The 12,349-nt window shown below is 47.6% G+C and overlaps 1 protein-coding gene across 3 annotated transcripts in view; it reads right to left on the bottom strand.

The window, feature by feature from the left end:
• Positions 1–12,349, bottom strand: part of KANSL1 (KAT8 regulatory NSL complex subunit 1) — a 443,961-nt gene that overhangs the window by 282,964 nt on the left and 148,648 nt on the right. For all 3 annotated transcript variants that reach the window (XM_030221966.1, XM_030221964.1, XM_030221967.1), the window contains exon 2: positions 2,819–4,205. In XM_030221966.1, the coding sequence (XP_030077826.1) occupies positions 2,819–4,122 (1,304 nt within the window). In that variant the 5' untranslated portion in view covers positions 4,123–4,205. The remainder of the gene's footprint in view (positions 1–2,818; positions 4,206–12,349) is intronic.

Genomic DNA, 12,349 nt, shown 5'->3' with positions numbered 1-12,349 from the left:
GACGGAGGTCTAGACGCTGTCGACGTCGATGCACCCGATACTCCCGGTGCCGACGAAGAGCCCGAGAACAAAACGTTCCACTGGGCCAATCTCGCTACCTGAGTCCGCTTTTGTAAAAGGGCGCACAGACTACAGGCCTGCGGGCGGTGCCCAGCCCCCAGACACGACGCGTGCCTGTCAGTGAGCGAGATTACCCGGGCGCACTGGGTGCACTTCTTGAAGCCGCTGGGAGACTTCGATGACATGGGCGGAAAAATCGCGCCGGCGAAATCAAAACTCGTAATTGCAGCAGGCACCAAAAAGAGGGGGAGAAAAAAAATTCGACCCGAGGCCTGAAAAGGGCCTACCCCGCAGACGAAAGAAAACTTACCGGGGCAAAAACTGGAAATAGCGGAAAGGGAAAAAGACCGAAAAGGTCCTCTTCCGAAATCCTTTTTTTTTTTTTTTTTTAAATGCGAAAGTCAAAAAGAGACGCGCGAGGTCGACTCAAGGGGCGCGAATGGCGTAACACGACCGTACCGAGCGCGGACAAAAGAAGACTGGCCGGCACGAGCCGGTTTCGGGCGGGAAGACGGCCGCGCATGCGCGGTGCGCATGGGCGCGCGAGGACTAGCAAAGGCCTTTGCTAGTGAAGATTCCGATTGGAGGGGCTGCCGTGGACGTCACCCATCAGTGAGAACAAGCAGCCTGCTTGTCCTCGGAGAAACGCTGATATAAACGTTGAAATAAACGCCCTTAAAGGACGATCAAAAAAAAAATTTTTTTTAAACGGAGCCAGCGGGAGGGGGGAGAAAAGGAGGGACCTGGCACCACCAGGTTTGCACTTGCTCAAGAAGAGCCCTCAACCCCAGGTACTCAACAATACCTACGAATTAGGCTTGGAGACCTAGCCAGAGCTGCTGCTGTGCGTGACCACCACCTGCTGAGATAGAGAACATACTGAGGAGTTTCCGGCAGCACATAACCATATAGAGGGAGGCAAAAGGATTGCTCTCTATCTCCACCTGCTGGTAGATGGACACAACCCACCAGTCTATGGATTGATCAGCATGATGATATGGAAACCTCTATTCTGGAATCGCAGCGTCAAAGCGCAACACAACTTTTTTTTTTTTTTAACACTGTGAGGCCAGTTTGAGGCAACAGCGAAAGAGGCAAATTTCCAACTCCGGAGGATCAGTAGCGTGGGAAAGGCAGGAAAAGGGCGAACCTATGTGCCTGCATCCACAGCGTGAGCAAAGACAGGGACAGGGTGTGCCTATTTGTCTACTTCCACATCGGGGGCCGGGTAAGGCAGGGAAAGGGCTAACCTATTTGCCTTTAGTAGGCACCATCAGCCACAACACCCCTGCTACAACTGGTAAAAGCACAGGCTACCCCAGGCAGATTTTCTGAAGGAGCTTGAACAAGCTGCAATCACCCTGCTGAGGAGATAGAGAATACTGAAGAGGCAGATGGAGCTAGCTGGCCATGAGGCATTATGGTTTTTCAGTGCTCTCTATCTCCCCCTGCTGGTTGATGGACATAACCCACTCGTACTGGATTCATCTGCTTGATGACAAGGAAACCCCAGTTTTGGCTCCTTCCTCTTAAGGCACACACTCCTTTCATATACCTTCTGCTCCCTCCCGTTAAGGCCCACACTCCTGCCACATACTTTCTGATCCCCTTCCTTCCTTTCCTCCAAATACATATTTCTACATTCTCTTCCCCCTTCCCCAACACAACCAATCCCTGCATATCCCAAAGCTAAAAACTTCTACTGTAGAAGTGGAGGAGAAGGGAAATGAAAGCAGATCAGATTGCATTCTTCTGCACCACCTGGAGCCTGACTATAGTAGTTGAACCACAGGAGCTCAATAGTGTCTCATACTACAGCTAACAGCAAACCATGGAGGAGGAGGATGTTGATGCGGCTGCCTTCTGGTATCAGTGCAAAATTCTGGACAGAAGAATTCTGCACAAATTCTGCAATGTTGAGACAGCATTTGAAGTGAATCTGAGACTGGGATCAAGTCTCTCACCCTGACACAAGAGTGAGGTTCATTTCTGTCATGGCATTTAGACAGATTACATTGAGTGAAATATCACTTAACTACTACTGGTGCTCATACCTTTCACATTTAGCCCAAGCCATTTCATTTGATCTGATTTATCAATGTAATATTCTGCTCTTTACTAAATATCATTTGTCAGATTACAATTCTAAATCTCAAATAATTACATAATAGAACAAATTTCCAAATAAAGGACTTGTTAAAATTAGCTCCAATTCTAAATCCTTCATCTTGCTTTAAAGCTAACCCCCTCCCCCCCTTCACACACATATATATATATATATATATATATATATATATATATATATATATATATATATATATATATATATATATATATATATCTTAAGCATTGGATGCCTTTCACCTTCAAGCAGATATGTGAATGCCCACACCAAAAAAAAAAACCCAAAAACTACATTTTCCCACTTCTAGACTTATCTCCAAGACTTCACACTCCAAGGCTTCCAGACCTGCACTAGGCTATGAGAATGCACCATGAATTCAAGATTCTGCTTGCTGCGAGCCTTGGGGCAAGTTATACCATCAGGACCCGGCTTCTAAAGCTTTATTTTACAACTCTTGTACTCTGCCTGACTTAGCAGTGACAAGGTACAGGACAGGAAACTCAAAAATGAAAGCAGATGAAGGAATGATACTACAGATCTTTAAGATTTCTTCAAACCATGAGAGAGAAGGAGGGGGGGGGGGGTAAAGAATGTTAAATCCCACCTAGAATACAAATAAATGGAAGTACTTACAGGGGTACATGCCGTTGCTGAACATTCACTCTGGCCAGTTCCTCCTCCTCAACATCTGACTCCCCTCCTGAACTGCTGTCTGTTGCATCCGAGTCAAAGGCTTTCTCCACTGCTCGCAGGTTGACAGTGCTGCTAATTGTAAATTTCTCCAACTCTGCTGCAACGGAGTCACTCTTCAGGAAATTACTGAGCCCTTCAGAGGTGCCCGACTCGCTTGCCACCTTCCTCAAGGCTGCTTCAGCCTTGCGGGTCAACATAAGCTGGCTGCGCTGACGCACTGGATCCAGAGTGGGCAGGGAACTCAGGGCCTTCTCCAGGAAACCACCAAGCTGCTGCTGGATATGTCTCTCCACCTGTTTGGCTTGAACTACCTGCAGGCGCTTCTGCAGCCTGCGAGCCCGGCCCTCCATGTCATTCTGGCGTCTCAGCAGAGCTCGCATGCGCGCCTCAGCGTCCAGGCTAAAGACACTCCCAGGAAGGACTGCCTTCTGCCGTTGTTGCTCCTCTGCTGTGGCCTTGTTCCTGAAACTGGGACAGCCAGCATCTGTGCTGGAGGCAGACAGCAAGCGGTCACCACCTCCAGTTCCCTGAGCTGTCCTCTCAGCAGCACTGGCATGAGACTCGATGGCAGGGCCATTACTTGCCCCCTCCAGACTTTGATGTGGATGACTGCAATCAGTCAAGCCAACTTTGAAGCCCCCCATCCCCAAAGTATTCTCTTCTATACTATGGGAGGAGGGGGGAGCAGCACATCTACCGCCATTCAGGGGACTGCTCTCATGATCTGTGCCAGCAGTCTTTGATAGTTTCTTGGCCAGGCCATTGACAGGAGCCTGTGGCAGTGCTGCCTGGCTGCTAGCACTCATGGTTTTTAAGGCCTCCAGGGACAGTTCCAGGACTGGCGGCCTCCCTAACAGCTCCGCTCTGATGTCCTTAGTCTTCAAAAAGGACTGAGATAGGAATGAGTGAGAATTCAGCACTGTCTGCTTGTTGAAGACTCCCTGCAGTTTCAGAGATTCCTTCGAAGAGACCGAAGTCACATCTGAGCGGAGGTAAGAGGCCACCAGTGGCTGCAGTTTGCCCAGTTCTTCCTTCTTGGGATTACTTCGATAGTCTAGGCCAGGTTCGTCTGTGGTGATGGCGGCCTTCCGCTTGGTTCCGTTAGCTGCAATGAGGAGATTGCTAGTGCTGCCGTTGCTCTCAGCACCACCCGGGGACAGGGTAGAGGATGATGGAGCCAGTTTGAAGCGGATATGGTGTGCTTCTGTGGCTGCGTCAGTGAGTGCGGGCGCCATCGCAGCCATTCAGCACACCGAGACAGAAAGTCCAGCTCGTCCCAGCGCAGAGGCCAGCTCAGCCACTTCTCTCTGCCAAGGCACAGAGATGCCTACAAGTGGGGAAGTAAAGAAAAGGCAAGAGTTACTCCAAGATAAATGTTAAGAACATCTTTTGCACAAAGAACCCTCATACTACACAAAGCTACAATTTTATTCAGGTTTGCACGTCTCATTCAACACGCTCCATGCCATAAAAGGACAGGCTGAACCAGTCCTGGTTTCACACCAGTAAACCTATTGACCTGCTCCTGTTCTTCTTAAACAAATTGGAACAAGTTGGAGATGGAAGAGCAGAACCAGTCTTGGGTATACTAGAGGTATGAAGCAACGTTAAATAGCAGGACAATGTCAAGAACCAACACTCAAAGCAAAACAGCATTACAAAAGGGAAAAAACCCAAGGCACGAAAGCAAGAAAGGCCAGCTGAGCCACAGCAACAATTTAAATTTTACATTCTGGAAATTTGTACTGAAAAATCACAGCAAACTATAAGCTCCTGAATTCAAAAGAACCTCTATGCTGCTACTCATATAGTTACAGAATCCCTGAACAAAAGAGCTTGCAAGAGAAGCCCAAGTCCTGGGAAGCTACATGTGGTGTTCAAGGTCACAATGTAAATAGAGGACAAGGGAAGGTAAAATTATGTCTTACCTGATAATTTTCTTTCCTTTAGAGCAGAAGATGAATTCAGAAACTGAAAGGTTGTGTCCACCTACCAGCAGATGGACATAGAGATCACTGAACTCAGTCTTATAGGATGGCCAGCTCCTCCCTCAGTCAGTATACTGCAAACCAAAGCGGAAGATCGGTCCATGAATCCCTGCAACCTTCCTCATAAAGACAAAGAATAAAGACATCCCAGGAAACCAAAACAAGCGCACAACCTAGATGAAACTCCAAAAAGCAAGAAAAAAAAAACAAAAACGAACAGCAGCAGGATCCTGGATTTGTCTGCTGCACTAAAGGAAAGAAAAATCATCATTTAAGACATAATTTTACCTTCCTTAGCATAGCAGCAGATGATTCCAGAAACCGAAGGGGTGTAAGAAAGCAGTTCTTACAGAGGGAGGAAAGCCACCGCTCCCACGGAAAGAATAGTCACTCCAAAACTAGCATACGACTGTGTAGCCACATCCAAACGGTAATGCTTAGAGAAGGTATCCAGGGACACCCAAGTAGCTGCCCTACAGATCTCCTCCAGGGAAAAAAACCTTGACCTCTGCCCAAGTCGCTAGTGCACAAAAGGAATGCACCCCCAGCAAGAATGGAGAGCTACGCCACGCCAGCAGATATGCCGAGACAATCGCATCCCTAATCCACCGTGCAATCATCACCTTTGAGGCAGCATTGCTCCTCTCGGGCCCAGACAGAAGCACAAAAATATGATCTAACAGCTGGAAATCATTAGCCACCTGAAGGTAGTGGAGCAGAATCCTATGAATATCCAAAAACTGCAAGACCCTAAAGTCCTTTAGGTTGTCCTTCTCCCAAAAGGAAGGCAGAAGATGGGCTGATTGACATGAAACACCAAGACGACCTTCGGCAAAAAGAACAGCACCATCCACATCATCGCTCCCAATTCCATGAGCTGAAGGAAACGCTCCCGATGCAAGGCTTGGAGTTTCGAGATTCTCCAAGCACAGGCCGTGCACAAAAGTCTCAGTTAAAAACCACATGCGTTTAGATCCTCAGTAGAACTTACTGATTTGGAAATAGCGAGCGATGCTCAATGGAAATCGTATTTAAGTGAGCTGCATGCAATTTCAGCAAGTAGCTTAGTAGGGAAAGCGCCTAGCACATGTGCAGAACAGTCTTTCAGTAAGTGTCCCTGTTCTGCACATATGCTAGGGCTGGTGTACTCTTTCCTTTCCCCTGCAGTACTTAGCTGACATCACAGGGGCTTTCCCCAGTTGATTGGCTGCTTGTTTCTCCACCCCCCACCAGCTGGCATCACAAGGGCTTTCCCCAGCCGATTGGCTGTTTCTCCACACCTAAACTGCTCTCTGCTGTGGGACACTGCTTGCTATTGAAAAAAAAAATTCTCTTTGCGGAACCCCCCCCCCCCCCAGCTGTTTCTCTTCCCCTCTAAAGCTGTTCTCTGCTCTCCGACAAGTTTTGCTATTGAAAAATGCAAGCAGACTGCTCCTTTCAGAAGTCTCCCCCACACGACAGCTCCAGACCAGATGGAAAATTTTGCACATTAAAAGGTAGGAGCTCCTATCTGTGTATCACTCGGAAATGTCTGTGCATTGCTCGGATTGCTCATTTTAATACTAACGAGCTCTTTGTAATACATTTGCATAAGATTATCGTTAGCTGCTTCCCCCAATAGTAAAAACCACGCAAAACTACTTTGTGCATTAGACGCTGAATAAAGTGATTGCTAGACTGGCTAGAATCAATTTAAATCAGACACTGCTAGCACAGTAAGCTTTGAGCATCGGCCCCCAAGTCTGCATACCACAGACGGCAAGGCCAAACCGGACTCACCAGCACGCCCAGACCCCGATGACACCCAATTCTGTGAAGGACCCAGCCAACCCAACAGCCAAGGGGGAAAGATCTAGAGCACCCCTTCTGATGGCCAAGGCTGGACCAGCACATCCAGGCCCTCCAATCCGGATGCCCTACTGTGGCTACCACCTTCGCATTGGTTCCAGTCACCATGAGATCAATTGCTGGAGTGCCCCACTGCCATTCAATCGGGTAGAAGTCCTCTGATGAAAGCTCCCATTCCGCCTGGTCCAGTATGTGCCGGCAAAGAAAAGCTGCCCTCACGTTGAGGTGGCCTGCAATGTGCGTAGCCAAGAGGCATGACAGGTGGCACCCCACTCACTGCAAGAGCAGCTAAGCCTCTACCGTCGTTTTGTCCAACATGACCCAAACCAGCTTGCCGTCTAGTAAGAGCTGAAAGGACCTCAGTTCACAAGCTATCAGTGAAAGCGCCAGCAGTTGAATAGCCACAGCAAATACTGGTGAAGACAATGAGCCCTCCCAGCCCAAATGACTGGCATCTGTCACCAACAGTACCCACTGGGGGGGGGGGGGGGGGGGGGGGAGACACACACACCAAGTTCACCCCACCTGGCTCAAGTTGGTGGGAGGTAGCCACCAGACCATGCCGTGCCTTGCTAATGGCAACCATTGCAGACGAGCCTGGTAGTCCCGCGACACCGGCAACCAGCGACTCAACAGAGCCTGCTACAACATATGCATGTGTGCGCCCTCGTCCAGGGAACCACATTGCCACTATGGACCCCAGAACCTGGACATAATCCCACGTGCAAGGATTCAACACACCCAACAGTCGACAAACCTGGCCCTGCAGCTTGGCTATCTGGTGTTCCATCAAGAATAACTTCCCGAGTGACTTACAGAAACAGACCCCCAGATACTGCCCTGCCCTTTACTTCGCCTATTTATTCCCCTACCCTTAATTGTTCTGTTTACCTGTCTTATCTAGATTGTAAGCTCTTTGAGCAGGGACTGTCTTTTTGTGTATGGTGTACAGCGCTGCGTATGCCCTGTAGCGCTATAGAAATGATAAATAGTAGTAGTAGTAGATACTTCAAATCTGAGATAGCATCAAGATGACTTGACAAGGTTGATCACCCAACCCACAGACAGCAGGAGGGCAATCACCCTGGAGCTAGCTACCCGACTCCTGTTCAGATGCCACTCAGATCAACCAGTCATCAAGGTAGGGATGCACACTGATCACCTCCTTCAGCAGAAACGCCACCACGACCATGACGACTTTGGAGAAGGTCCAGAGAACTGTGGCAAGACCAAACGGAAGGGCTTGAAACTGAAAGTGGCGACTCAAGGCAGCAAACCGGAGAAACCTCTGGTGCTGCAACCAGATGTGGGTATGGAGGAAAACCTCCCTGAGGTCCAGAGTTGTAACTCCACTCGGCTGCACCACCGCCAGCATGAACCACAATACCTCCATGCCAAAATGCAGCACCTTCAGCAACGGGTTTCCCCCTTTCAGGTCCAACACCAGCCAAAAAGCGCCATCCTTCTTAGGCACCACAAAATAGACAAAGTATGGGCCCCTGCCCATCTCTTGAGAGGATACCGGCACCACCGCACCCAGATCCAACAAGGAGCGGAGGGTGGATTCCAAAAAACAATCTCCGACAGGAGAGGCAAACTTGTAATCATCTCTGATATAAATCCAGGACCCACTGATCCACAGTGATGTTGGCCCACTTCGTAAAAGAGAGCTAACTGGCCCCTGTCCTGAGTACAGAAGAGTGGACCAGCGCCCCATCATTGGGAAGAACAGGCCGCACAGCCCAAACAAGGGGAAGTCCTGGCAGCCCACTTCTCATTCCCAAAGGAATAGTGCTGTTGGAACCTGGAACGCTGAATAACAGCCAAGGACCTACCCTCTGTACCGCCACAAATCCCAGAGGTACGGCCTCACTCTCCTTGACTGGGAAGAGGATTTAGGCTTGTCCTTCGGGATCCAATGTGATTTGGTGTCCCCCAAGTCTTGCACCAGCTTCTCCAAATCTTTCCCAAACAAGAGCTTATCCTGAAAGGGCAGCCTGGTGAGATGCTGCCTAGAGCCGCCCAGTGGCAGAACCACAACAGCCTACGGGAAGTGACCGCTAAAATCTGTTTGGCAGAAGCTCGTACCAAGTCATAAAGCAAACCCACCAAATATGCTGGGGAAGATTCCATCTGCGGAAGAAAGGGCAACGCCGGAAGCAAATGCAAATCCTGCTCATCCGCCTATTGCAACCAGCCCAGGTACGCCCGGGCCACACAGACACTACTAATGGCAGCCCAAATGACAAGCGTGGAGACCTCAAAGAAGTGCTTCAACAAAGCCTCCAAACTCTGATCCTTGAGACAACCGCCACCAAGGCATCCACCCTGGGCAAGACAAACCTCTCCAATGACTCAGCAGCCACAGGGTATAGGCGCAACATTGCCTTACCAACCTTCAGGCCTGAGTCCAGGGAGGTCCACCACACCGTGACAAGCTCCTTGATAGATTCGTGAACTGGGAAAGCCGAAGATGGCTTGCGAGTACTTGCCATCTTCAAATTCATCGCACAAGAAGCCTTCGCCTTCGGATCAGAAAAGTAGAGATCTTCAAGGGCCTTAGTAATCAGGGAAGACAACTCTTCCCAATGAAAGATCCGCAGCACAGACAGATCATCTTGCTCCTCTGGAACCAGTTTCTCTACCTCCAGTTCGTCCATCAAGGATGGGTACGGCAAGACTACCGACAGGACCACGGAGCGAGAGGGCACTGGCCATGTGATCCTAGATTCAGTAATCTCAGTCTGACCACTGCTTTTAAACATATTTATAAATGATATAGAAAAGGAAATAACTAGTGATTAAATCTGATGACACAAAGTTATTCAAAGCTGTCAAATCTCAAGAAGATTGTGAAAAATCGCAAGAGGACCTTAAGAGATTGGGTATTTTATTGCCACATGACATCTCAGTGCCCATTTTGAGAGATTATCACCAAGGTTAAAGTGCATGAATATCACACTCCTACCCCCAACAGACCCCAGAAACCTCCAGTAAACCTAATGTGTGGACTGGGTGGCAGGAGTAGCTGCAAGGGAGGGGGGCTGTCGCTACAGGGTAAGGAGCAGTTGCCATGAGAAGGGCCACTGATGAAGGCATCCGGGCCCTTTACAGAGTGAGCAAGATTTTAGACAGCTGCTCTCATGTCTACTGGGTGGGGGGTGGGGCATTTCTATGTTTGTTTTCCCCATGAGCAACTATATAAGTGTTGCTCTTTCTGTATATGGTGTGGGGGGGGGGGGGGGGGGGGACTTACACATGCTATCCAGCATCTATTTCACAAGAGGCTCTGTAGTAACCAGTGTGTCTTGTAAAATAACATAGGAATGCTCCAAGTCCTGACCTGGACATGTGAATTCCCCTCACCCTGTAATATCTAAAATCTGTCAATGTTTAAAGCTCAACCCCACTCTAGCTAACACAGCTTTCAAGGACAAAGAAATGATTTTTTGAGTTGATTATCCAGTCATCATTTTAGAGTTGAAGAAATGTTCTATCATTCTGGAACTCTGTAGACACTATTACTGTATTATTTTAATACAATGTTCTTATTTGCTTTGCTCTTCAAAATCCATCTTGTTGGATTAGTTTATTGTAACATTCAAAGTCAAGCTCTAAATTAAACTCAACTGACAAGACTGAAGTCTCTGAAAAGCCAAACTAAAACCATCTCAAGAGGGAAGACCCTCTTAGCAGCATCACAGAAGATGAATAAAATTGTACAAGATTTTCTTAAGCCTCGCTAGCAATACTTGAGATTAAGCATGAAGTTACTCTCTTCAGGATTCTTCAGATTGGTGCATTAAAAATGCAAACGACTTTTTGGTTCACATGAAAACAATAACCTTAAACATAAAAGAGAAAGACATGTGCAAAGCCAAGCTCCTGAAATCACTTCCTAAGGTGCTCATCCAATTTATTTCATTTTATATTCCACCTTGAACAAAGTAAGCTGCACCAAGGCTTGGGGGCACGTTCTTGCTGAGCATGGAGGAGCAGCCAATCCAGACACAGTAAGCATGCCTCTCCTAGTCTTCCACCCCTCCCTGTGTTTCCTGTACCCACCCTGCCAGCTGCTGCCACCAAGGAGGTTTAATAGACAGCAAACCAAGTGACGCCAAAACGCTGAAACCAATTAGCTCAGTCTCAGTTTCTCCTTCCCAACTTATATGTTCAAACATGATGGCTTGTGCAGCATATGGATGTACACAGAGGAAGTATAATAACGGAATAACTTTTCATAGGTAGAGTAGTAATCCTATATAATAATTCTCACCTCCAACAGGATGTGCCTGGGACCGTGCCTGCCGGAAGTGGTCTGCTAGGCAGGCACGCACTGACGTCAGTGACAGACAATTTGTTAAAGCAAAACAATCTGAGTGTTGGCCATTAGGACACAGGGTTGATAGGAGAGTTTTAAAAGACTGAAGGAACTGAAAGTGTTAAATGGGGGGAGGGGGGGAGTTCTGAACAACTGAAAGACATGCAAATTTGGGACAGGAAAACAATCTCAATGCTGGCCATTAGCACACAGGGTACATAGCAGAGTTTTAAAAGACTGAAGGAACCGAAAGTGTTCCGGGGGGGGGGGGGGGGGGGGGGGCGGCAAGTTCTGAATGAATGAAAGAAATGAAAATTTACAAGAGGAACACAATCTGAATGCCGGGCATTTGGACACAGGGTAGATAGGACACTTAAAAAAAAAAAAAAAGAAAAAAGAATGACGTGAAAGTGTTACATCTTGGGGGAGGGGTGAGGAGGAAAGCGGTGAGGTATCCGGATACTGGGCGTTAGGGCCACAGGGGTACATAGACTTTTGAAAGCCATAAGGAACCCAAAGTGTGGGAAGGAGGAGGAAAAGGAGGGGAGAGAACGGGGTGAGGGGCATTAGGAACAGGGGAGGGGGCCCTGCCACACATTCTCACACACACACTGTCACACAGACAGTCTCACTCTGTCACACACCCGCACATTACTACTACTATTTACTATTTAGCATTTCTATAGCGCTACAAGGCGTACGCAGCGCTGCACAAACATTCACTCTGGCTCTCTCTCTCAAACATACACACTCCCAGGAAACCCTTGCTAGCGCCCGTTTCATTTGTGCCACAAATGGGCCTTTTTTACTAGTTTGTTATAAATCATAATCAGTGTGTCACTTGAAGGGGCTAGTTATAGAGATACCCTAGCATGTGTTATATTCGTGCAGAGATTTTGTTTTTCACCTGGTAAAACAGACATGTTATGAGAATCAGGTGCTCAACTTTCAGAGTTTCTATCTATTTATGACACTTATACCCCACATTAAACATGAATTAGGTTAAAACCTGGGATCATTTAAAATCCTTTCCCCCCCCCTTGCCTAGATAAAAAGTATATTATAAAAATGCACCTGATATTTTTATTACTATTTAAAAAGACATATTGAATGAGGGCAGAGCTACCTTCATGCAGAAGTCCAAAGTCAGTCTAAATGTGTCAACATAGTCCATTAGCTGTTCATGCAAAGTTATGTGCAAAGGAAAATAAATCTGATGGGTCAAGCTGCTTGCTATGTGAATATTCCATCATTGTTTCATTATTGCATATTACATATTACATATGGGCATTTGTTTTAACCTTAATTGTTTTA

The sequence above is a fragment of the Microcaecilia unicolor genome, chromosome 12, assembly GCF_901765095.1.
Source record: "Microcaecilia unicolor chromosome 12, aMicUni1.1, whole genome shotgun sequence".
Classification (NCBI taxonomy): Eukaryota; Metazoa; Chordata; class Amphibia; order Gymnophiona; family Siphonopidae; genus Microcaecilia; species Microcaecilia unicolor.
Note: the sequence above shows the minus strand (reverse complement) of the source record. Positions and strands in the feature narration are given on the sequence as shown.